This window comes from Anopheles cruzii, chromosome 3 (genome assembly GCF_943734635.1).
Source record: "Anopheles cruzii chromosome 3, idAnoCruzAS_RS32_06, whole genome shotgun sequence".
NCBI classification, from domain to species: Eukaryota; Metazoa; Arthropoda; class Insecta; order Diptera; family Culicidae; genus Anopheles; species Anopheles cruzii.
In genome coordinates, this window is record NC_069145.1 from 33,906,217 (window position 1) to 33,931,240 (window position 25,024).

Below are 25,024 nucleotides of genomic sequence, written 5' to 3' on the forward strand. Positions count from 1 at the left end.
TCTAGTTCACATGTGCTTGCAGCTCTTTTAAACAGCTCTAGGCCTTATGGATGATCAGTTTTTTTTTTAAACATCTATTTGTCTTCACACATCGGAACGTCCGGGGATGTTGTGCTGCTAAGTATGCAACAGCAACGATAGCCATTTACAGAACCAATATTGTTTTCCGACGAACAAGTCGACTCCGGTGGTGTGCGCTGTAGAACACTATTCTCTGCATCTCTGATCGTCGTATTTGAAAGCAGCTACTGATGTGATCATGTTTGATTTTACAGAGATGCAACTGCTGAAAGGGTACGGGCAGCTCGTGCTGCTCAACTTCCTGATGTTTATGTCCTGGCGCCCCGGCAAAGGTAAGCGTCGGACCGAAGGCTCCAAATCACTCCGCGCAACAAACAATGTTCATTAATACTGTTCTCTTTGCAGGATTTAATGTTCCAAACTACGGTGCACCTTACCGGGGCACAACGCTCAAACGAGTGTCGCCAGCGGCTGATAGCGAATACGGTAGTTACTTCCCTGATGAAGAAGCCTTCCCTAGCTCACGGCACGGAGTTACTCAAGATGTACGTCGTGCGAAACTCAGCGCAGTTTCGAATCCGGATTTCTACTTTCCGCCCGATCCAGAAGCCGATCTGGTCGAAACCGATCCACCGGAGTCCGCGCCGGAGGGTCGGAAGTATCGGCCGCAGACCGCTCCATCAGCGTCGTCGGCGTTCTCCTACAACCCGAAGGATAAAAACGGTCCACCCAACTGGCACCGGATCGATGCTCGTTGCGGAGGGCGCTACCAAAGTCCAATCTTACTGAACACGAGCAGTGCCTTGCTGGTGAATCGCAAGCGACCCCTACGCCTGGAAGGTCAGACCAATGTGCCACAGTCCATCCTGCTGCAGAATGATGGCCATTCGGCCAAGTTCACCTACAACTGGCGCGCCGGTGATCGTCCCAGCTTGAGCGGTGGTCCGCTCAAGACCAACTACCTTTTCCAGCAGTTCCACTTCCACTGGGGCTCAAATAGTTCGTTCGGCTCGGAACACGTGTACGACTATCAACGCTACCCGATGGAAATCCATCTCGTGTTCTACAATGGCCTCTACAGCTCGTTCCAAGAGGCCAGCGAACAGGTAGATGGAATCGCCGTGGTTGGACTGTTCTACGAGATCTATCAGCACTCGGTGGACGAGCAGCTGAACACGTGGACGCAGTTCTTGCGCAACGTCATCAGACCGGGCGACGAGTTCACGATTCAGTTGATCGACACTTTTCCACTCTACGAAGTGCTGGGAGATGTGGAATGGCCGTACTTCTCGTACGCAGGAAGCTTAACCACGCCGCCCTGCTTGGAGACTGTCACGTGGATCGTGTCCGCCAAACCGCTGCTGGTAACGGAGAAGGAAATGACTCAGTTCCGGCGTTTGCGGTCAGAAACCGGCAAGATGGCAAACAACTTCCGGCCGGTGCAGAAACTGAACTACCGTCGAGTGTTCTTGTACTGACACCAAGACTGAGCTACGGATCAGTGAGGACGATCGTCAAAAACGGGCTGTTGACTGTTCCGCGATAAAAAAACGACTGACGCACGCAGCGTTCGTCCTTCTCAGCTCCAAACCAAAGGAACACCAATGCGAGTAGTAAGGGCCATTTCAGAACGTTTTGATTTTCTGGGCGACCTGAATGCCGCGATCACAGTATTAGCTAGAAATATAGTGAAATCCTCCTCTTAGGCGTAGCCATACTTTACGGCAAAGCAATTTCAAAGTGTTGTTCTTTTCTAATTCCGAAATCAACGTGTGTATAATGGTTTGTAATAAGTTACAGTTCAAACCAATTTACGAGACTAAATGGTTGAATGTTTTTTCGTGTTGGCGATAAAAACGTCCTTTGTTCATTCCTCTAAGATGACGATTTTGACTACAATTTAGCGCTCTTGAGTAAAAATTCATATCGCATCTCCCGCGGGTATCGTGAATAAACCGACCAACATGAAATGACATGTTGAAGACAACGCCAAATGGACGTACAAGAACCGAGCAAAAACCCTTCAGTATCAGGGCAAGCGATGTGTGTAAGATTGCTTTAAATACAACATACCATTCCAGATACCACCATGTAACAATGGGCAGAGGAGCGCTCGTGACAAGCCCGTGAGAAACCCCCAGAAACGCTGGGTAAATCTGGTCTTATGTCTTTCCAACGTTAGTAGCTTTCAACAGTCTATGCAGCCAGATGCAACAGATTGTTAGCGTGTAAGTAATTATGCCTGCTGATTTCGCTTCTGTTTCTGCAATATCGTTTATATATATAAGGTCGATTTTAATCTCTTATGGTCACGTGGAGTAGACGACGAGGATTGGTGCAATGGAAGAGTTTAAGTAACTTCGTATTAAAAAGCAGCAACAGGATTCTAAACCCTTGTACTTTAAAATAATACCGCGGCCAGTTTCGGTAAGTAATTGTGATAGTTTTACGTAGTCCGCTGGAACAGGTGTAGTGACGTATAGGTTTCCATGTTGTCTGATTAAAACTGACAACAAACAGAAGACGATCAATACGCCATAATCGGGATGGTATTTCCCCGAAAGAATCGTTGAAGGCTAACTGGTTTTAAGCTAACTTTTAGAGAAAAATGCTTGAGACAAGATAGACGACCTCTCCAATGATAATCTTGACCCCAAGACCTGCTCCAAGCTACAGACAGTGACGGACATGCGTAGAGATTTGAGGCGAGATGCGACAGCAATCAGGACACCACCACCTCGCTCGCGTTGAATCACGCACCGATCTCGTGAGCAGAACAGAACATTGTTGATGAAACGTCCGGGAGCAGGATCACGTGCCACTCACACTCCATCAACCCCGTTAGTCGGAGCTTTTTCCGGTTACATGCGAATTCGGGATCGCGATTTCTCGGCGGCATCTTACGTACAACAAAAACAAAATCATTCAAATTCCTTCTCAAGGTCTCCAGTTCATCGATTTGCGTCACTCTGGCTACTCTGGAACGAACTATCGACGATCCCCCGCCACCCCCCGAAACTAATGCGGTCCAGCCCGTTCTTATTAAGAACAAAATTTCCGCACCCTTGGTATTGGTAATAGACCGCATGATCATCCGTATTGGTAGCCGTGCCCTGCAGCAAAGATGTCAGCGACGGGTCAGCAGTGATGGAGAACGATGTGGCGCCTTGGAGCCTTACGCACCGACTTACGCACGACGGTATTGGTAGGTCAACGAGCGACTACAAAAGTTTGCGAAAATCAATATCAGACAGTGAGTCGCGAATAAGCTCTCCGTGAGGACACAATCCTGATGAGAAATTGGGATACATCGTGCCGAGTCGCGAAGCATATTAAAAATTGGTTAAATATTCTTTGGTCGAAAGTGAAAGTGATAATTAGGATAGGGACTGGAAACGGAAGTTGAGTCGCAAAGCATTCTTTAGGCTTCAATGAACGGGAAATGCTGACTTTTTTTACCAAACGCCAAGTAGTTTCAGTGAATTAGTGACTTAATCGATCGTTGTCAAGTTCGAACACGTACAAAGAAAGTACAACACTACGAATTTTGTTTATCATCTTAATGGGAATTCGCTGCTGGTAATGAATATTTATAAAAAAAGGGTAAAAAGATTCTGTCGTAAATTTCGTAAATTCGTAAATTTCTCGTAAAATTTCGTCGTCTGTCGTACATTTCGAGCTCGATTTTAATCGAATGAACCCAATAAAAATGGCTGAGAAACAGCGGATTCCTGTTACTTATGAATAAGCCGTGTTCCTATCATCCTAGCGGTCGAATAAGGAATCCGATGGGATTGATTACCGCATTTTCAAAGCCCAGAGGTACGACAACCATATTTAGTCAGCAGCAGCGGACTTCAACGGTACAGCAAGCGAAGAACGTTTAAGTTTGCTGCTCGTGTTACGTATTTGAACGACTTTAATCAATGTGATGAAGTTAAATATTAAAGATCGGATGTTTTGATAGAATATTGTATGAATTGGGTGTTTTGTGGTGTGAAATTAAAAAAAACTCCATAACTATTTCCCAATAGTACGAACTTTAATTTAACAAGAGTGCAAGTACAAATTTCCAAACGCAGAATATTGTTGATAATCGAGTTAATGCACAATGTCTCTGCACTTATTTGCTTCTGTGTTTCATAATTATTTTACGTCTATTGACCTTAAAATTATTCAACCCACCCTGCGAGACGGCTGTTATCGTCCATCAGTTAGTCGAAACAGCCACTTTTCCACTATCAACACTTCCGAATCACGTTACACTATCAGAAAGGACGCGGTAGTTAACGCTACTTTAACGACCAATTAATAGATCCATGATGCTTCGGGGATTTTGCGATCGTTTCGCGGTCACGTTGGCCAATTTGTCTCGTCGGAGACGCATCCTGGACACACAGGCTGGTTGAACCGATTGTTCGCTCTTTTCGGCAGGATGCCACACGATGGTGTCGTACCCTATGTTTTGCGAAGCAAACTACCGACGATATCACCGATGCACCGATCACCGATAACGATCACTTCCTATCCACCCCGCTTCAAACAGTTCGTTGCAGTTTTTGTGCCACGGCCTTAGGGTTCGTTCGCTAGCAGAGTTACAAATTTACACCAAAAATTCTAGCGTATGCAACACGATTCGCCACGATACTGTGGCCTGCCGGGAGCCGCCAGTTGTTGGTCACTGTAAAAACGCAATCTACTTCCGCCATCACTTTTGCTGTGTCGATAGCGCCGATCGCTGTGACAGCAGAACCCCTAAACTAACGCGCTTATAAAACCCTCGCTCCAGCTCCAGTGGTCACTCAAAGTGAAAAGTGCGCCTCTGAAAAAGTGGACAGCCACTAAACAACACGGTCACTACTTAAACTTTCGTTCGATCGTAAAAAGCAGCTGCGAAATGAGTAAAAACCTCATTAGTGGCGTGACGTGCTGCGGGCTACTGTTACTTGCCCACTGCTTTCTGGCGGTAAACGGTAAGCGAATGGCGCACACACGGCGAACGCCACGGCCCATCACTGATCGTGTCCTGCACCGTTTTGTTTAGCGGATTTTTCCTACGATGACCCGGACCGCTGGGCGGAAACGGATCCCGAATGTGCCGGCTCACGCCAGAGTCCGATCGACATCGTGCGGGCGGCGACGGTCGCGGCTCCCGAGCAGGACTACCCGTTGAAGCTGCAAGGATTCTTTCGCCAGCCCGTCACGATCACGGTGGAGAACAACGGTCACACGGCCCAGTACACGTTCGGGTGGAGCAAGGATAGTAACCGGCCAACGATTCGGGGTGGGCCGCTGGGCAGCTCGATCTACGCGTTCGAGCAGCTCCACTTCCACTGGGGTGCCGAGGACGATCGCGGCTCGGAGCACACGTTCGACGGGCAGGCTCTGCCGCTGGAGGGACACTTTGTGTTCTTCAACCGCGAGTACGGCACGTTCGAGAAGGCCGTCGAGCAACCGGATGGTCTGGCGGTGATGGGTGTGCTGTTCGAGCTGCGCGCAAACCGGGCCGACGCCAAGTGGGCACGGCCGCTCGGCAAGATACGGCAGGCCGGATCCAGCGCCACGCTCACCGGTAAGGATGTGTTCAGCCTGAACGATGTGGCCGGCACCGACTGGGACCGGTACTACTCGTACCCGGGCAGCCTAACGACGCCTCCGTGTGCCGAGAGTGTGACCTGGATCGTGCGCAACGAACCGTTCCCGGTGGCCCCGAAGGATCTGCGGGCTTTGCGGAACTTGCTCGACTCGAACGGTGAGCCGCTGGTTGACAACTTTCGACCGGTGCAACCGCTCAACGACCGTACGGTCACGCGCTACGGGTTCTAAGCATACGCGCCCTCCGGCCCAGCCTCTTCCATGCTGGCCCGATGCTGGGCACTACCACCCCCAACACACTGCACACCAAACCTTTTGCACACCCTCGAGCATAGAGCATTGTCGCCGTGGACGCTGGAATTCCGGGCCTAGTGGGCTTGCGGATATATTACACTTACGCGACGGTGCTCGACCTATCGCCTAGAACGCGCGGAACGACCGGAAAACTGGTTATGGGCCGGGGTAAGCTTTCGTTTCACGGTCAACCATTAATCAGCCAGCCAGGGCGCTCAGAGTTTGGGATAAGGTCTGGTGGGAGCGGCCGCCACAGACGTGACCGGAGAGTGATAGCATTTCTATCGGCAAACGTGAACGGTCCGTGGCTGCTGCATGGTTCGGCACGGAGCGAACTGTAATGACGACGCCGCGTGTTTCTGTTGAGATAATTTGACCGTTCGAATAAAGCTAAGTCGAGTGAAGACCTTCGGTTTACCTCATTTTTTTCCAACGTCCCAAAAGCTGCGAAATAAAAACATCAATGCCTTTCCCGGTTTTAGTCGCAAGGTTACGCGGAGAGCAATTGCTGCCACTTCCCGCTCGGCCGCGGTCTGACAATGGGTCGCAGCCGTCTAAATCGCACGCTTCCTGGGCTATTCGCTATCAGCGTTAAAAATCGTATCACCACGCGCGCCGTGGCATTGGCGCTCACCGCATGGGTCAGCACATGTGCGCGGCGCGGTATGTTTGGAACTGTCAGCAGAGTGCGAGTCTTTCTCTCGCGGCGAGGCCTGGGTGAAAATTGCCGGACCACGTTGGCGCATTTTTTTCCAATTCGTCCGCCCATGCCCATGGTGGAGCGTAAACAAATGTGGTCCCCGCCATTCGTTGCTCGACGAGCTCGAAACAAAACTAAACATACAAAAGAAGGAACAGCTCAGCGGTGTTGGGCGGTGGTCGTCGCCAGGGCACGCTGGACCAAGAACAACAGCTCTTTAAAACCAGACCGCCGACGGGCGGCGCCATTTAGAAGCGGTTCAGCGTTCCAGCAGCGCGGAAGTTCCTAGTGAGGCGAGCTCGTGCCGGGAACCCGGATCTCTTGTGGGTGGGTTGGGCTGCTCTGGTGGGCTGTTACAGTGCAGTTGGTTCCAGAACTGGTCCCGAGGAAGACGCCAAGGGTTCGCGGGTGTGACTGATTCGACAACCTTGCTCTACTTCACCGCTGGGACCTGCCATGAGTGCTTTGTGCCTGTCGTTGCTGTTTGCCTGTCAGCCGGTGGTGTTTAGCCGAGGTAATGCGTTAGAGTAGCTCGCAGTTTATCCAGACGCCAGGAAGTCAAACGTGTCACACACGACGTTTCCCTTTCGGTTGCAGGTCTGCAGGACGAGCGCAGTGACTTTTGGTGGTCGAAAGGGTATCCCGGGCACCCGAACGATATCGATTACGGGCAACATCCGGCAGCGAGTGGCGCGCGGCAATCGTCGTCAGCATCGGCATCCTGGAGCTACTCGATCAAGGATGCGGTTGGGCCGCCAAACTGGAGCATCGTGGCTCCGGCGTGCGCCGGCCTATACCAGAGTCCGATCAACATCGTCACCAAAGAGACACTGTTCATCCGCAAGAAGGTCCCACTGGAGCTGGAAGGATTACGCAACCTGCCGTCGGCAATGACGGTCGAGAACGAGGGCACTTCGGTGAAGTTCGAGCCACACTGGAGCGGCCGCACTCGGCCAACGCTCCGAGGAGGCCCGCTGCGGAATAAGTACATCTTTGAGCAGCTCCACTTTCACTGGGGTCCGGAGAATACGCTCGGCTCGGAGCATTCGCTTGATGGGCAAAAGTTCCCGCTCGAAGTGCATCTGGTGTTCTACAACGGTTTGTATGGTTCGTTCGACGAGGCCAAACGCGAAATGCACGGCCTGGCGGTGGTTGCCTTTTTCTACGAAGTCGTCCCCAACTCCGAGGACTACTCGCTGAACCGGTGGACCAACTTCCTGCCGCCCGTTCGCAAGTCCGGCTCAGCGTTGGAACTTTCGTTTAGCAAATCGTTCTCGCTGAACAGCGTGATCGGTGCTATGGGGTGGCCCTATTACTCGTACGAGGGTAGCCTGACGACCCCACCGTGCCTGGAAACGGTCACCTGGATCGTGGCGTCGAAGCGGCTCGCCATCACGGAGCGGGAGATGAATCTGCTCCGAGCGCTGGACGGAGCTACCGGGGGTCCGTTGCTCCAGAACTACAGGCCCACCCAGCCGGTCAACAATCGACGTGTTTTCCGGTACTAGAAGCATCATTCCAAAGTTGGCTTTGGCATGGCAGAGTGTTGTAGCGCGTGTTGCATACTGTTAGGCGTAAGCGATTTGCTTAGGAGATCATCGGAGATCGATCCCGAACAAATCTCGTGTCGCGTCGAAACCAAAGTCGCTGCTGTCCTGATGTTTAATTCGTGTTAGTTCACCATAGATCTTTATAATGTTCCTTGACCGTTGAAAACGAAATACAAATTTAGTGTTGTAAGCCATCGAAACCGAACGATCGAGCATCGCGGGACTTTGGGATCATCCAACAAAACCGTACCTTCACTTACCGTTGGTCAGCATTCTGCTTCAGGGTAGTAGAGAGTCAAGTCTTTTTTCGGACCTGTGTTCAAAAAGTCATGATCGGGGTTTTCTTTAAAAGTAGTATTTAAATTGTATTTCATTCTCGCTATCACTCTCACTAGCTTACTCTTCGTTTCGCTCCCGCACATGCTGTGCTTGCTTTTTCTAGTAAATCGTTCCGACGCCCCTTATATCTTACTATGTTCGATTCGAATGCCTTGTTTTAATTTACTGTTTCTCTCCAAACTGAACTATCTGTGTTGTTTGTTGTCCTTTAATGCTGATCGCTGCTTAACGGGTAGTCTCTGAAAACTATGCTTAATTTATCTCCTATATATCATAATACAGTAAGAAACGAAGCGACCAACGCCCGGATCGTACTGTCGTTCCACTAACCTAACTGGATGAGAACCGAGCGTATGTTAGGCGGAAATTGGGCGAACTAAGTGCTGGGTCAAGAAGTGTCATTCCGACGGAATACCAACGGAACCGGAATCGCGAGCTCGGAGTGTGTCTCGGTATTTTTTGAAAAGTAGAAACAAAAGATTAAATTGCAACACATGCACCACAAAGTGTGTTACGCGGTGTGTTGCACGTTGCGTTTCAAGTTAGATACGCGGTTGGTAGCTTGTTGAGCGGAACGGACTAGCAGAAGTCTTATGAGGAGCGTCCCGGTACGGTGCAAACTGCACGGCCCGTCCGAAATTGTTTCCCGTTTTGTGAAATCGATCCCAGCCCATTCCCAGGACAGGTTGATAAAAGTTGACACTAGAATGAGCATTTGGAAGTAAAAAAGGAGGCGACAAAATGAGTAAAAATGTTCGCACAACGCGGATGATCGCTGCCAACATGTAATTTTTTCGAAGGAAGGACCTTTTCCCAAATCGTGATCTGCATCTAAGTTTTCCAACCCACTTTCGTTTGCTTTCGTCATGCGTGCGTGGATGCAGACTTTCGCTGTCATTCGCGTGTCACCGAACACGCGCCGTCAGCGCGCAGTCGTCGGGCGGCTCTGCGAAACATGCCACTCAGTAGTTATACGGTCCGTACTGCGATCCGTGGTAGTATGGCTGCGGATAGAGCTGAGGCTGGGGGAAACCACCGTACGGGTAGGGAGGCTGCTTTTGGGGGTACACTGAAACGAGAGAGATAGAATAGACGCAAGTTAGTGCCATGGCCGAGTGGACAACACCGGGAATCACCCTCCCTTACCGGGCATCAGATACTGCAGGTTCAGCTGTTCTTCCTTTTCGCGCTCACCCCGCAGACAGACGGCCGCTCCGGATAGCAGGATCGAGGCCAGCAGACTGCAGGCCACACCGGCCCAGGCCACAATGTACGACCAATCGTATGACAGACGAGTATTGTCCCGGAGTACCTGTTTCGAGGGCAGCACCAAGAGGTTAGTCACGGTCACGAAGAATATTATCACCCGCCGACCACGAGCCACTTACAGAGTTCCACTGCTGGTAGTACTCCTCGCCGACCACCTTTTCCTTCTCGAAAAACTCCACCGTATGCCAGAGACCCATCGCGCCGGCAGCGAGCAGGCACGCGGTGAGCATCAGTATGGCCGTCGCTGTTATGGCACCGGCCGAACGCTTCCAGCATCCCGAAAGCCCGGTCCAGAAGGCACAGAAGATCACGACGAAACTGCAAGACCGGGTTCAGAATGAGCTCAGTTTTATCCCGACACGTCAAGGCACGTCGAGGGCCGTGCTGGTGGCTTACCTCAGTATGAAGGCGGCAATGACGGAACGTGCGAGATGGAGTCGGGTCATGATGTCATCGCTGTATGAGTCGGATTCCTTGCTTTCGTCGTTCGCCGGGAAGTAGTCAATGTTGGAACAGTGTGTTTCCACCGGCGACAGGTAGATTTGAACTGTGGAGCCGTGTGTAGATGGTGAGAAAAGACAATCAGGAAAACATGGACCAGAACGAAGAATGGACCCTGTAATACTTATGTTACCCTGTTTCTTTACGCATGAGTTGCGCGAGACCATAAACTTGACACATATAAATTGGGTCATCGATCGCTTTATTCGCCATCACAACCGCCGATCTATCTGCTGCTGCTTGGTCTGGAATAGAGACTCGATCGACGATCTCAAACGAGGCCTACGTCTGTCCTTCTGGACGGCCTAAGAACTCTTTGTGGGCTGTTTCGTCGTCCGACATTCTCATGACATCACCATCCCACCGGAGTCTGTTGTATCGTATACGCTGTACGACTGCCGCTGTTGTAGCGACTTCTCCATCGTCTCTCGACACAAACGGGGCCAAAAACCAATCCGAGCATCTTCCTCTCGGACACAGCTAAAAGGTTTTCGTCAGTTTCAGGCTGGGTCTGTATAACGCCAGCTTTGACCGACTCGACGCTAGATGTGAGCAACATAGTTTCCTCAGAATGTAGAACGAGTCTGCTAGCAAAATAGCGTGAATCTCCTTAGTTAGGTCGTTGATATTGCTAACCTTAGACCCTACATAGGTAACGCTCGACGCTGTGTACCTTCCAACAGAGTTTGCACCAAATCTTTATCGATAACTCAAGCAGCTCTGATCAACAATTCCAGCAAATTTTATATGCACACGTCCACGCACGCTTGCCAACGAAAGATTTTATTTGAAACGCATGCCGAAGAGCGAGCACTTTCAGAAAATCGGTATAGAAACCGCTAAATTCACCAATTGCGGTTGAATAAGCGAAACCGCGGGGAGGCAAAAGCCGGAGCCACAAGAAAAACCCTTCGGCACCGCCTTTTCAGGAGGAAGCCGAAGAAAGCGCCCGTCGCCACCGTTGTGGCATTGTGGCGATCAAGATTTCTCCTTGATGGTGCACCACCACACCACAAGTGGGCTCTCCATCACCCACCATCACCATCACCATCATCATCATCACGGGAGGCACATCGCAGTCAAGCGTCGGAGGCAGCGTGTGCCGGCAGAATGCGGTGCATTATTGAATACAAAATGGACGTCGTTATGCGTCCATTGATCTTGCGCAAAATGTCGATCACGTCCCGTGCGTGATCCGTGCCGTGCCGATACCGCGCCGGCATTAGTGCCATTCTCTCGCACCAGTGCCATGCATGCTTCAGTACGTCCTCTCAGTCGGCAGCCGGCCGGCGGAAAAGTTTAGTTTTCTTCGCATAATTTTACACAAATTAAGGTGAAATTGAAATTGCTTAATTGGAAGACGATACCTGCTGCTTCCTGCGAGGGTGCTGTGCCCAAGGCGGGGGGTGGGGGAACTTTATGATTCATGACGGCGGGATGGCCGGTGGTGCAAAAAATGGCCGCGACGGTCGAATCGATCGTCGGAGCCGCGCGAGAGAGTTACGCGAGATCGAAGCCGAGTGCCAATAAATCTGCCGTCGGCCGGGCTCGTAAGAAGCAGGGGTCATGTGGCAAGAAGATGGGAACCGAATCGCAACGGCCGTGCCCGTGGGCCGCATGTGCATGTGGTTGAAGAAAGCGAGAGTTGATGGATGTTGATGCTTCTTATTTTCGCTGGAAAATTGACTGCATTAGTCTGGTGCGCTGTTGGGTAATAGGCCGCCCGAGGCCCCCTGAGTCATAATGACGGGCTCACTCTCACTGCAGCAGTGCGCTGTGCTGAAATGTGGAACCTGGCGCATCCCTTCGAGTGATACGCGTTAGGCGTAATTAAATTTCCCACCAGACCAGTTCGATCGTTACTGCGCGCCAACCGAAGCATAAAGTCCCTCGAAGATGGCGAACTGATGCACAGAGCCCACAGTTCGAGACCCGAGACGCAGCAAACAAATCAAATCAGTATCGGTCATCAAACAGTTTACAGTTGTGCCGTTCGGTTAATTGAAATCAAAATTCAGCTCAAATACTCGGACCATTCCGCAGTCCGTCTCTCACGGTTTCGTTCGAACGCGACGGTCAAACAATTAGTTCTGTCCACCGTTCGGTCGTTGCGGTTCGCGAGGCGAACGCATTGCGCGACAACCGACGGGGCCACCGAAATCGGTCAACCTAACACAAACACAGCCCCCGGGGGGGGGTCATAAATATTCTGTCACCGTTACACAAAAATGCGATTCACAACGGTACCCCGAAGCCGAGCGCCGTGCGTTGTGATTCGCATCACAATCCGCGACGATTGGCCGCCAAACAGTGACTCAATCGTTGCGCTAACCTTCAAAACAATCATCCTCACTAATGGCCCGGCCAGAGGTAAGAGGTTCGATGCGACGGATCGGTTGCGCCAGAAGCTAACAGACGGAGCAGACCAGCTGCACACCTTGATGAACTGTTTGCGGCGCAACGATCGACGCAACGTGCCACGTGTGCAGCAATCGAATGTCAAAAATTGCAATCCCAAAAGCGCCGGCGCCCGAATTGCCACCACATGGGCATTACTTCTTCTCGAGAGCCACCTTGGAGTCGTCTGGCAAAACAAACCGCCAACCAAAGTGCTCCGAAACAGGCCCATTTCCTTACGAGAGGCCTGTGCGTATTTTTCCAAAAAAATTTCAACAACAACACTCCGGATCCGGCCAGCCGTTTGGCGTTATTGTTTGGCTTATGTTCCGGCACGTATCAAAAACGTACCATTTTTCAGAAAAATAAACCCCAAAAAGGAAAACAGAAACGGCTTCGTGTGCAAGGCCGCACACTATCGATCGCACTTGAGATTGGAGCACTTTCGGCTGTCGGCCGCCATTTTTATGATGCGAAGGCCATCGAATGTGGGCGACCGTGTGGGTGTGGATTTGGATTGTGTGTGCAACGTCGTGGCATCACATCGCCACAATGCCACATTGCCACAGTTTTATCGCCCAATTTTCACCTCTACTCGTGCTTTACGCCATGCGCTAGGGATCTGTTCTTAAACAGAACAACCGCACATTAATTGCGAAAAAATAAGAATTTAATTGGCGACGTACGGAATCTGACTGTTAACGATTTTCTCCAATTAGTGGTGGAGTTCTTCTGCGGTTCCCTGCTATGCTCGCAACGGCGCCGGAAAACAAACACAACCCCCAACGGCCATTAAATTGGACGGGAGACATGGCAACGAGAATACACTGTAGATCAGCTTTCCGCTTCGTCAAACGAGAGTAAAAGGTGTAAGGTGGCCCAAGAAAGGAGCGTTACTTCACCGGCCACCAGTACGCGATCGGCATCGGCTTTAATTTCGATAGTTTTGCAACATTCAAGAATGGAGAACGGTTTCCTCCGTGAAGAGGCAGCACGTGTGAAATGTACCGTGGATCGTGTAATAGTGCATCCCGTTACGGGCCGATCCCGCCGGGAGCATCTCGATCGAGAATTCAGTTTTTTAATTAGTATCGTATCGAGAGCTTAACGTGCGGCAGGAAGCAGAAACCATGGCCGTTGCTGTTTGGAAAGTTTGTTCGAGTGCTACCGCCGAAGTTTTGGGCGCCTTCAGACGAAGGCTTCTATCCCGGCGGGGCACTTTCTGTTACGTTGACCCGGTTTTTTTCCTTGTTGCTGCCAGCCAAGTGACCAAATGACCATCTGGTGCGGCGTTGGGCGAAACAATGTCACCGTTTCAGCGATGGCAGATTGAGGTGTGAAGAAAATTAATGGAACCTTCCTGGAACACCCGTTAGGTTGAGTCGATTCGAGTGGCCGCCCGATCATCAATCATTTGGAGTCGTTATGAAAATGGCCCCAAGCTTTGATGTCTTTTTTTTCATAGACGAACGGACTGGGCCGTTTTTATAACATTGATGGCGTTGACAAGGAAATATCAAGGGGAAAATATGACAGGGATGATCAGGTTAAGCTATTGACAATTACGTTTTTATGATATGCTATACAAAAAACAACCGATTCCAATAAACCAACTCCAACTCTGATCTGATCTGATCAAACAACTTGATCTGATTTCTAGTTTACACTCGTGCTGTTTAATTATTTTTTATTTGTTCCATTCCGTTGTGAGTTACAGGGTGTTAACAATGGAAGACAAAGAAAAAAATCAGTACACTCTACATTTTTCGTTTGACGAAGGCGACAAAGGCGTAAGCTGAATGTTAAAATTGTGAATGCTGTTTATGGTTATCAGCTGATTACGTGCAATTTCGGTTTCGTCGATTCCGTTCAGGCATTTTTGATGTCAAAGATCCACCTCGCACAGACAGGCCCGTCGTCGAAAATGTCGATAAAATCACAGAAATAATCGAAGTTGACCGGCATGTTAGTAGTCGCCCAGAAGCTAAGGATCGACCGTAAGACAGTTTTGAACCTTTTGCGCAAAGCTGGATTCAAAAAGAAGCTCAATGTTTGGGTTCCACATCAATTAACACCGAAAACACAGGTTGGATCGAGTTTCCACCTGCGAAGCTTTGACCACCGATTTCTTAAACGAATGGCGATGTCAAATGGGTCTCGTAGTCATCGTGGTCAAAGTGTGATGAAGCAGCTCAACCGGTGGCCAAGCCCGGACAAACGGCCAGGAAGGTTTGTATTTGGTGGACTTGAAAGGAATCATTTAATATAAGTTGCTTCCGTATGGCAAAACACTAAATTCGAATCTCTACTGCCAATAACTGGGCCGTTTGAGGGTAGTGATTGACCTGAAACGACCGGAATTAGTCAACAGAAGTGCCAGAAACTCCGGAAGCTTAGTTGGGACGATTAAATGCATCCACCACATAGTCCGGGGCCTGGCACTAAGCCATTAGTCCCTTTTTCTGGCATTACAAAATTTCCTGAATGATATGAAATTGGGATCTAGAGAAGATTGCTAGCGTTTTTCGCCAATGAGGACCAAGATTTCACGCAAAACACGCAAAATGTTTACAAGTAATTCGGCTAACCGTTGCAGTCCCTGCAGATCTTTGAACCCAATCAAATAGCGAAACATGGACATGGGAAACAGTCTCCTTCTGGAAAAGAAAACATTCCTGGTTGATAGAATGTTTGCTCCCAATTATTTTACTACCCTCTGTCGATTAGTTTCGCCATGTTGCGCATCCAACGTAATGGACCGAAAATCCTGCGTTGCGCGTCCGCGTAGAAGAGGGTGTTTCCAAACCAAAAAAAAACAAAGGTCCAGGGGGTCTGGGGGCTTCGGTTCCATTGGCCGGGCTTTTCGGGAAACCCATTTCCCAACGCCCGGTCCCATGTGTGAGGAAGTGAGAAAATTGGCAACGAGCGCAAAGCCGAGCCCGGGAGACGATGATGATGATCCCAGAGAAACGGGTCTAAAATTCAATTAATGCGCCCAAAACGAAAGGCCAGTGCTCGAGATTAAAAATCCGTAAGAGCTGGTCGGTTCTATCTCGGGTTTTTTTTTCGGGCAGGAAGAAGAACCGAAACTCATTAATAGTGCATGAAATCACCATTATTATCGGGAGCGGCCCACAGTGTGAGGTTCGGTTGGCTTTTCTGGTTCTGGCGGATGGAGAAACAATTTCTTTCTCCGTTTCTGGCGGCGGTTGTAGACCTCCTTCGTTTCACAGTGCCAACGCACCGCCCGTGTCTAGGTGTCTCGCCTGCCTCGGCCGGCAGGTTTTCATGGGTCCTCCGGCAGGTTCAGCTCGTTTACGTAATCGAACTGTACTTGGTTTTTTACTTCGCTGAGAGTTTGTGCCCTGCGTTCGGCAAAAGTTGAGGGGGCAAAGTGTATTAAAGCCGGCGCTGGGCCCTGGCAAGAGGAAGGCATCGCTCGGATCGAATCCGCCAGAATGGGATGGCCCCCCGAAAGCTTTTCACGCTGAGGACTAATGGACTGCAGGCTCAAAGCCGCCAACTTTCTTATGTGGCCCGAGCATGAATGAAGACACCATTACGATCGCCATACGCGTCATGTCATGAGGGGCGTCACGAGGCACAACCACCACCACCGAAAGTATGCTGCGGGGCGCCCACTGGCAGCGCACCAACACTGCGAAAAGGTGGCCGCCGAATATATGGCGAATGTGCGGACCGGTTACCGGAGTAGAAATCGCTGCAAAAAAAAACTCCTGCACTGCAAAGAACCTGCGCCGTTTCGTGACGGGCGCACGGGATCAATTATGGCAGCCGCGCCATAGTAAAAGTGTTGAAGTGAGAGAAAATCTTCTGGCGCGCTGGTGCACACGAGTGAAGAAAGAAAAAAGAAATGGTCACCGATTATCGTCGCTCCATTCGTGACGCCACTTTTGGAGCGATTTTCACTTTATGGTTTATGCTTGCCGGCGGACAACAAACGACCCAGCGCACCCAGAGCCGCAACCGGTGTGACTGGTTGAGAGTCGCCGGTTTTCCTATGCTCAATTTATCACCACCTTACATAGCAGCCGGAGTCTGGGAGCCGAGGACGCCACAACACGTTCGGTTTGGGTTGGAGCGGCCGAGCATAATTTCTCGACGCAGAAAGCTTTCATTTCACTTGGTGAGCTCCCAATGTAGCCCCCAATGTTTGAGGTGTGTCAAAAAGCGTTTCCCATGGGACGCACCGGGCGTTGGTTTGTTGGAATGTTTGTTCAGCGCGCAAGCGAAAAATAGTTTCGGTAGAGTCGAGCTCACCAATATGCGGCCTTTTCTTGGATGGTGTTTTAACGGAAGTGCATTAAATTTATTGCCTATTAGCAACTCTTTCATCTTCCCCAAGAAAAGGTGACAATTAATGGCATCTCCAAATGGTGTCCTTGATGAATGGCCGGTGCGGTTCACACTCTGCCACAGAACTAAGCCTCGTAATGCAAGCCACGGCATTGTTGCGACCGTAAAAAGTACAAATCTGTCTGAGTTGTTGTTTGTTTGACCGACTACATTAAAATGGGGCTCTGGGAATCAATCTCCAAATTGTTTGATTAGCCGCAATAGCGTTAGAAAAAAATGCGAGAAGTCACATCCTGCAAAGAAACCAACTTGATTAAAAATGACTCCAATTTGTTCTGAGACTCGAGCAACGCAAGAAGAACGACGACGAAGAACCGAACAATGTGGACCAAAGAACTTCCGGGGCTCATTGAGCGCAAGCCCACTAATGTTCCCATAGTTAGCAAAGCAAAGAATGTTCCTTCGCAACCGGAAATCCAAAAATCCCAGCCGTCTCCGAGTGTGCAGTTGCTTTAAGTCGTGAGAACATGCTCATACCATTTTTATTATACTCATATTTCACATAGAGCAGTAAAATATTTAATACCTAACACATTTTTCGAAAAAAAATTGGAGATCTGGCTCAAAGGACGGACGAACGTGATACTTTTGAATCTTCGATACCTTCAGCAATTGACCACTAGTGAATTGAGAAAGGTTAACAGCATAAAAAAAAAAGGAAATTTAGCTTCTAATCATTCATTGGGTTTCATGAACACCGCACGTTCGTAAAATGTTCGTGAGATTCGGACAAATCCTACACCGCAAATGGATTTCAAACATAAAATACACACGCACACTACAAAAAGGCGGATGCTGGCCCGTGCGGGAGCCATTAATTCATTAGGTAAATTGCTACCGACGAAGATTCTCGATCCGATCTCGTGTCTCGTGTCTGACTCGATTCCCAGAACGAACGAAAGCCAAATGCTTCGATTTCGCGCAACGGAAGACGAAAGACTTGAAGGCCGCCCGGTCAAATTTCAAGCGACGAACCGTCGCTCAATTCCGTTCTTCTTTCACGAGGGATCTTCTTCGAGGCTCAGAAGCCAAATCCAACACCATGGTTGGGCTCACTGCTGTCTTTATTGTTTGCTCTAGAGCTTTTCCTTCCGCCCAAAAACGTGGAACGTTTTGATTTTTTCGCTGAAGGGCATTTTTGTGCGTTGTGCAGTTGTGCCCAAAATGAAAATAGCTTCCAAGATGATTTACCGTGCCCCCGTGGGGGCCCAAATCGGGTCGAAAATGGCGGAAGAAGTGTTTCTAGGTTTCCCACTCGCACTCGCACACACTTACCGAACGAAGACGGAGGACGCTCCTTCGGGTAGCAGTATCGGAACAGGCCGCGTGTTCGCGTGTAGTAGATGAGCCGATTGTTGAAGCTGTCCGTCAGCGAGGCCGCGTCCGGATGTTTGGCGATAAAGGTCTGCAAAAGGGAATGGCGGAGGAACGGAGAAAGCAACGATTACGACCACTATGACGACGGTGCTCGAAGGATGTCGATGGCTGCATTAGGTACATCGATACCGATAAAGTACTGGAGATAAGAAATGAAAATGAAAGTTCCATCAATGAGCCTTGAGTGTAGCTCTTTTTTATTCTCTCACAGCTCATTCGAATCGAATGGGACAACAGCCCCCATGGCCCATCACCGATGCATCACCGGGGCGACGTCGGTAAAAACGTCAGCCAAACGGCCTGTTTCCACCATTAGGTGTGTCGTTTTGATTCACCGGCCACGGCCAGGCCGTGTGTGTTTTGTGACGTGACGCGGCCACGGCAGCCATATGGGGCGCTCAACTGTGAAAGTGGACCGGTTTGCGGTGGAGACGGATTCTCTTACACATAGTGGGGGCCCCCCACACACATCCATCACGGAGGCGGCCGCGGTTCGCTCGGCTGGACCGGACGGACGTTCCGTTTAAATCCATCAATCAGACTTAAACGCTTCGACCGCAAAGCGGACTCGGCAACGTGCACTGTGCTGTGGCTACAAATTTGCAGGAAAAGTAAACGGAACGCATTTCGCGCCGGTCTGCAAAGGGGGTAAAATCAATCAACCATCAACCGGCGGGAAATGCTCATTGCCGCCACCGCCGCTCGGGAAGCACGGCAAAACCGATAGGAATTGATGTCAAAACAGTGAGGCACAATGAAGACAACAAAAAACCTACAAAACGGAACTCGGCGTGCGAATAAATAGATCGGACAAGAAAATGCACATGCACCAAAAGGTTACTGAACTGGAGAGCCCGGCCCGTCTGGTGCGCTACTTCACCGCTCGGGCCGCGCGCGATGACGTGGATTGTCGGCTCCAATCAGGGGCCCCGATCTGGTGAACATCCCCCCCTCGTTGGTGGTGCTGAAGCGCAAGATGGATGATAATTTGCAACATGAAAGTAAACTCACACACAGACCGGGGTAAAATGCACACGCATAGTGTGGCCGTTGGCCGAAGATCCCGATCCATTCCAAGCCAAGACATCGTCACAACATCGTCTGACGCTTGCAATCATGTTCACGGTTCCACAAAGGGTGTGAATAAAAACGCACCATTCAAGCACCCCGTCCGGGTAGTAATTATGACCTCCTGTAGCGACGGTTTCGCACCATTCTAGAGCCGATTTTTCCGACCCTGACCCCGGTCCTGATGACCGTTGTTAGTTTTTCATTCACTCAATCACACCGTAATTCAATGTCAATGTGACTGTCAGGTCACACGTCACACCGTTCAGGTTGAAGACCCAGCAAGGGCTATTGTTGTTACAAGCAAAGAAAAACATTGACCATGCACTTTGGAGGTAGCTGATGGTTACCGCCTTGCTAGTTAGTAGCGAGGCAATGTGTACATTTTATCGGTCTCGCTTCGCTAATTGGCATCGCAGTAACGGTAAATTAAATGGTAAAAATGTATACATAGTATGTCGAGTGATCACTGAATGATCACTGAGCAATTGTATTGATGTGTAATTTGATTGAGTAAATATTTGACTATTTTAATTATTTTGTTTCTCAAAATGAGCCCGTATAATCGAAGAAACATTAGCTACTACAGTAGCTTATACAAATAAAAAGAAAGAATTTCGCATAATCTTTTATGGACTGCTTTCCTTCTTACGCCTTGATTTTCAAAACACCAACCAACAAATCTGTGGGCAGGTTCTTCGCCCAGAGGGCCGTTTCGAGTCAGTGAGATCATTGTAAGAATGAATGGCCCGCCCGTCCATGGAATGGAATGTAAGACCAAGACAGACCAAGCGTGTTTAAGATGGAGGGGATTTCATTCTGCCAAGTCCATGGCTTCGGCTTCATATGCCATCATCGCCCGACTTCGCCGCAAGAACGTTTGATTTGCAGCCCCTTCAAGTAAACACTCAATTGTCGCCAGGCCGCTACATTCCAGAGCCCGCGAGAAGCTCGCGACTTCGCGTAGGAGAGCAAATGCGAGCACGAAACGAAAAGAGTACCGTATCAAACCCCCGACGCGATCGCGATCAATGCTGGCTCGAACGAATCGAAAGAATGTGGCTAAGCCAGTCTTGGGAACGATTTGTATGTAGAACGACGGCGAACGACGGCTCGAATTCGTTCCTTTTCGGCTCCGCTCAGTGGTTTGTTGGAACGTGCGGGGAAGGCGCGATCGTGCCAATATTTGCCGCTTGATTAGTACCAAATTGTGGTGCGCACACGTTTGGCGAACATTCAGGGAAACATTCTTTGACAGGATACAAAAAATACTCTTCAAGTGACTGCTGGGCAAAGCGTTCACCACAAGAACCGTTTTTATCTTTCGTTTCAATGTTTGGCATGGTAAGAAGTGCCCAAACTCACCCAGAGAGTAGGGGGCTCAGGCTGTTGCCTAACACCCAGAACACCAAATGTTGGATGGCCTCGGAATGCTGGCGAGTCTAGCAAGTCACCAACACTAATTTCCGGAGCCTGCACAGCACATGTGGTTCAATAGGGTGAGTTTGCTCGAAAGCGGAAAAAATCATATCACGTCCTAAGTCGCAAAGACAGAGACAGCAAACAAGACATCGTAGAGGGAGAGAGAGATAGTGGAGAGAAAGAGGGTAGACGGTAAACTAAAAACCTACAGGGAACGCGCTACAAGTGGCGTACGCAACTCGCCACGAAGGCAGAGAAATAGCCCGAAAGAAAAGAAAGAGGATAAGAGAGCCCAAGAGAGGAACAGGTAGCGAAAGGCTGACGGACGGATCGGATCGGGTCGGGATGCACGGGACGGGAAAAGTGGAAAAACAACTTGTGGACCACCAGTTTTCGAGTCCGTTTACGGGGGTCTGTTTATAGCCTCGGTATGTTTTCACTGCAAAACACGCACACTTGGCACGTTTTGGCTTGTCGCAGGAACAGGACACGAGTCATCTTCGACGGCGGCTGGCTGTGTAAGTAAACAATCTTTCGTAAAATCGCCCAGAAACATACTCCAGATGTAAGACGGGGCCGCCGCGGAACGTTTTCTAAGATGCTCAAGGCTTACGAACGATTTTCGGCCACGAAAGTTGTAGCTTCAAAGTGGAAGTAAACTGAAAATGTAAACGATAAGGCTTCGTTTTGGGTTCAAAGCGCATCTCCGGCCTTCCCCGACGAATCGTCTTTCTCGTCTGTTTATTTCCCAAGCTAACACATTCCAAACCCGGTTTCGGGATCGTTTGTATGCAAATTGTGGACCAGAGTTCTTCAGCTGCACCAGCCGAACTTGGGTTGGGCTGGGAAAGAATGCGTCCATATGCGTCCCATACACACGTGGGCAGCTTGGTCAAAAATTCGACAAACATTCGGCCGAGCTTTGTTGGCCGAGGCACCGTCAATCCTAACGATCTGCAGCTGCAAAGTGCAACGTCTTAAAACAACGGTGTCCGCACTGAGACTTAGTTTCGTTGAAAGTTTACATTTTGCGGCGGGGCCCAGTAAATTAAACCCAGTCCAGTCAAGGCCAAGGCAACGAAAAATGGTCGTGAAAAAACCCCCTATTTTTTTACGTTGTATTTTAATCCGCTTCCCAGTGGCGGCGGTCGCCGGCGGAGTAGTTTGTATAATCGGCCGTTGTATAATATCACGACTTCCTGACCAGCCGGCGGCCGTTTTGACCGCGAGCGCGGTGTGTAGGGAAGCGCGTCAGTGAAACGTGATTGAGACATAACTGTTGGCCCGATACAATGGCATATTTATTTTCATAAAACAGCAACACCGCGAGTCAAGTCGCGAGATTGAATAGGGTGACGTCCCGCATACAGGGTGACAGGGTGTGAACAATTTACAGCAAAAATATTCAACAACATTCCATCCAAAAGTTGTGCATTCCAACGGCACGGCCTTCCGTGTGGCAATTAATGGGGGAAGTAGAAAGTTAGGGCTGCACTTTCACGACGCGTGACAGTCGTGGGTTTCGTCGCTTACAGACGCATTGCTGTCACCGTTCAAAAGAAGATTCAGATTGATGCATATTTTGTTTGCTTTTCTGCGTGAGCGTGGCAGTGAACCGGAACGCGAGATGGCTCTACGTTTCCTGAGCCACTAAGGATGCTGCCGCGATTCATGTCGTTGGTACGGAGAGCTTTGACTCTCGGCAGATCCTCTCCGATGGTCGCGTACCTGTATGTTATTCCGCTTCACGTCGTAGCTCTGCCAGTTGTCGGTTGAGAAGGCGATTGCCAACAGGGCAACGGCGATGATGGCGGATATCGTCGCCAGCGACAGCGTTACGGCACTGCAGGGCATCTTGGGCTCGGTTTTCTCGCTCTCCGAAAGGGCGATAATGCGCGAAGCTGCCAAACAGGCACACCTATACCACCCAAAAAGCACACACACACACACACGCGTGCACACCCGCGGTCCGTCCAAGCTTTCCGCCGTTAGATGGTGCGCTCTCGTATCTCGTACACACTTACACACTTCCGATCTCTGCTCTCGGAGCTGTGCAGGGAAGAGGTTTCGGGGCTTTCGAGTTTACTCTAAGGGACTGGCCACTTTACTGGAAACACTTGATGGAGATCATCCTTGTTGTAGCGCCACCGGGCACCATTTCACACGTCGGATTTGCGATCGATTTCGTATCTCGGCCACAAGCTTGCCCCTAAAGCAGATCTGCGTTCCGTGGATCTGCGGATTTGCTGCTTATCTGCTGCTCGATCTCCAACGGGGTTTGGGCACCGTACACGTACAGCACACACACACATAAACTAGATCACCGATCCGGGACGAACGGAACAACGGAACGGCTCAGCAGACGCAGAGAGGGAGACAGGAGGTGAAAAAAAAACAAATAACACACACTAGCGCATCAGACAGAACAATCGGACAGCGAGACGATCTTCAGTCCGACATCCTCGACTACTGTTACTCGACTGAGCCAAGTTTCTCCAGCCCATCGATGAGGGGGTTGTTTTCTCACTCCGTCGCCCTCCGCCACCGCCGCCGCCGCCTTCGGACCTAGTGGCACATTTGCACGAACCGGCACCACTACAGCCAGAGTCAAGAAGCCGAAGAAACATAACGTTGCAGGTTCAACGTCTCGAGACGTTCGGAAACTCACCACGCCGTATACGCAGCGTACTCGGGAATGACACAAGTGCTTGCCACCGAACCCACACACACACGCAGACACTGACGCACCCGCGAAACCCGTTTTGTCGTCTGGGTCTGCGGGTGAAACTTGCCTTTTCGCGGTTCCCGAGAATGGAGGCGGCAGGCAACCATTGGGCGCAGAAGCAAGAGAAGCTCACCACACACACCGAATGTGGCAGGAATGTAGGCTTCCCGTTTCGTGCGATCTACACGCACACAGCCCTGCGCCGGGGCAGGCGCAGATCGAGAGAGATCTACATACCTGGGACCTGGGCTCGTTCTACGCGATCTTGCTTGCTTGCGGCGGAACCAGGAAGGCTGGTCGGTTTCGAGCCGCAGCCCAGCTGACTGTGACTGTGGGGAGTGCAAGCAACTTGTCAGGCTCAACGGGAGGCTCAAATGTACAGTGGCACTGGAAACTGGCCACTGGACAGGGACACGTACCGGTGCCTATTACCTGGGGCGCCTGGTCACGAAGGTACCGAAGAAATTCCGGTTTTTTTTTTGCAATGTTTGACACCAAGCATTGGCAGATTTTTTTTGTTATTGCCTTCCGGACCAATCCTTATAAACTGTCTGTCCTGGGACACCTTCGACTTTATGAGGTAACGGTTGCTTTTGACACTGTTCCAACGGGTGTAGCTCGAAACGGAAGGTGTGAAGAGAGACCGTAATGGACCCTGCAAAGGATTTCGGTGAAGGGCTTCTTGGTGCCCAAGAAATATGTTTCTCATCATGAAGGAGAGAGTAGTTCACTCTTTGGTTGATAACTTTTCGGACAAACTGCAAGCCATACTGCAAGTTCGACTCTCGGACTTTGCTGAATCAGCACATTCATCTAGTGGAGTTGTGTAATTTTTCCAAATGTTACAATATTTGGAGAGAAGCTAATCAAAAAATCGTCGAAACTCCAGGAATATGCTTGAGAAGGACTCATCTTCTAGTGTAGTTAGAAAAAAGCGGAGAAAGTTAGTAAACAAGCCCCTTAAACTGATTGGAATGAACTCCCCACACCCACAAAGGGCTCATATCACTTCAGGCAGCGTGCTTGCGGCTCTCCCTTAAGCCTATGTTGCGCCATAGTCCCCAAAATCATATGCAAACACGGGGGGGCGATGGGCAACCCGCCCGCATTTCTGGGCCCCCGAGCGCCCACGGAGAGACGAAGCACGTTGATATTGTCGTCCCTACGACACGACAACGGCGCAAATTGCGTGCCGTTCCCTGCCAGCGGCCGGAGGGAAACTTTCTACTGGCCCAACTGGCTCATTCCATTCGTCCGGGGTGTGTGTGCGGTTCGATTCGAACAGACCGAATCTTAACGACTGCGGTACGAGCTCCGACTCCGAGCCCGCTGAGCCGCGCACAATATTCCCGCGGGGCATCATTTCACCGCCGAGCAGGCCGCGAGAAG

At 50.2% G+C, this 25,024-nt stretch overlaps 4 protein-coding genes across 4 annotated transcripts; 3 read left to right on the plus strand and 1 right to left on the minus strand.

Annotated features, from left to right (window-relative positions):
* The first annotated feature begins 277 nt into the window (after positions 1 to 277).
* On the plus strand, positions 278 to 1,724 carry LOC128273316 (carbonic anhydrase 13-like). Its single transcript, XM_053011256.1, has 2 exons — positions 278 to 353; positions 427 to 1,724. Exons 1-2 carry the CDS (start codon positions 278 to 280, stop codon positions 1,497 to 1,499), a joined length of 1,149 nt encoding a protein of 382 aa, XP_052867216.1. The 3' UTR covers positions 1,500 to 1,724.
* A 3,194-nt stretch (positions 1,725 to 4,918) lies between these two features.
* LOC128270284 (carbonic anhydrase-like) lies at positions 4,919 to 6,252 on the plus strand. The gene is made up of 2 exons (XM_053007686.1): positions 4,919 to 4,994; positions 5,066 to 6,252. Exons 1-2 carry the CDS (start codon positions 4,919 to 4,921, stop codon positions 5,845 to 5,847), a joined length of 858 nt encoding a protein of 285 aa, XP_052863646.1. The 3' UTR covers positions 5,848 to 6,252.
* Positions 6,253 to 7,031: 779 nt separating this feature from the next.
* Positions 7,032 to 8,118, plus strand: LOC128273711 (carbonic anhydrase 7-like). The gene is made up of 2 exons (XM_053011738.1): positions 7,032 to 7,124; positions 7,208 to 8,118. Exons 1-2 carry the CDS (start codon positions 7,067 to 7,069, stop codon positions 8,116 to 8,118), a joined length of 969 nt encoding a protein of 322 aa, XP_052867698.1. The 5' UTR covers positions 7,032 to 7,066.
* Positions 8,119 to 8,549: 431 nt separating this feature from the next.
* On the minus strand, positions 8,550 to 23,335 carry LOC128272196 (transmembrane protein 235). The gene is made up of 6 exons (XM_053009954.1): positions 22,639 to 23,335; positions 18,319 to 18,448; positions 10,165 to 10,315; positions 9,888 to 10,086; positions 9,646 to 9,811; positions 8,550 to 9,568 (listed from the first exon to the last, which is right to left on the minus strand). The coding sequence occupies exons 1-6, from the start codon at positions 22,762 to 22,764 to the stop codon at positions 9,462 to 9,464; spliced, it is 879 nt and encodes a 292-aa protein (XP_052865914.1). The 5' UTR covers positions 22,765 to 23,335; the 3' UTR covers positions 8,550 to 9,461.
* Between the last annotated feature and the right edge of the window lie 1,689 nt (positions 23,336 to 25,024).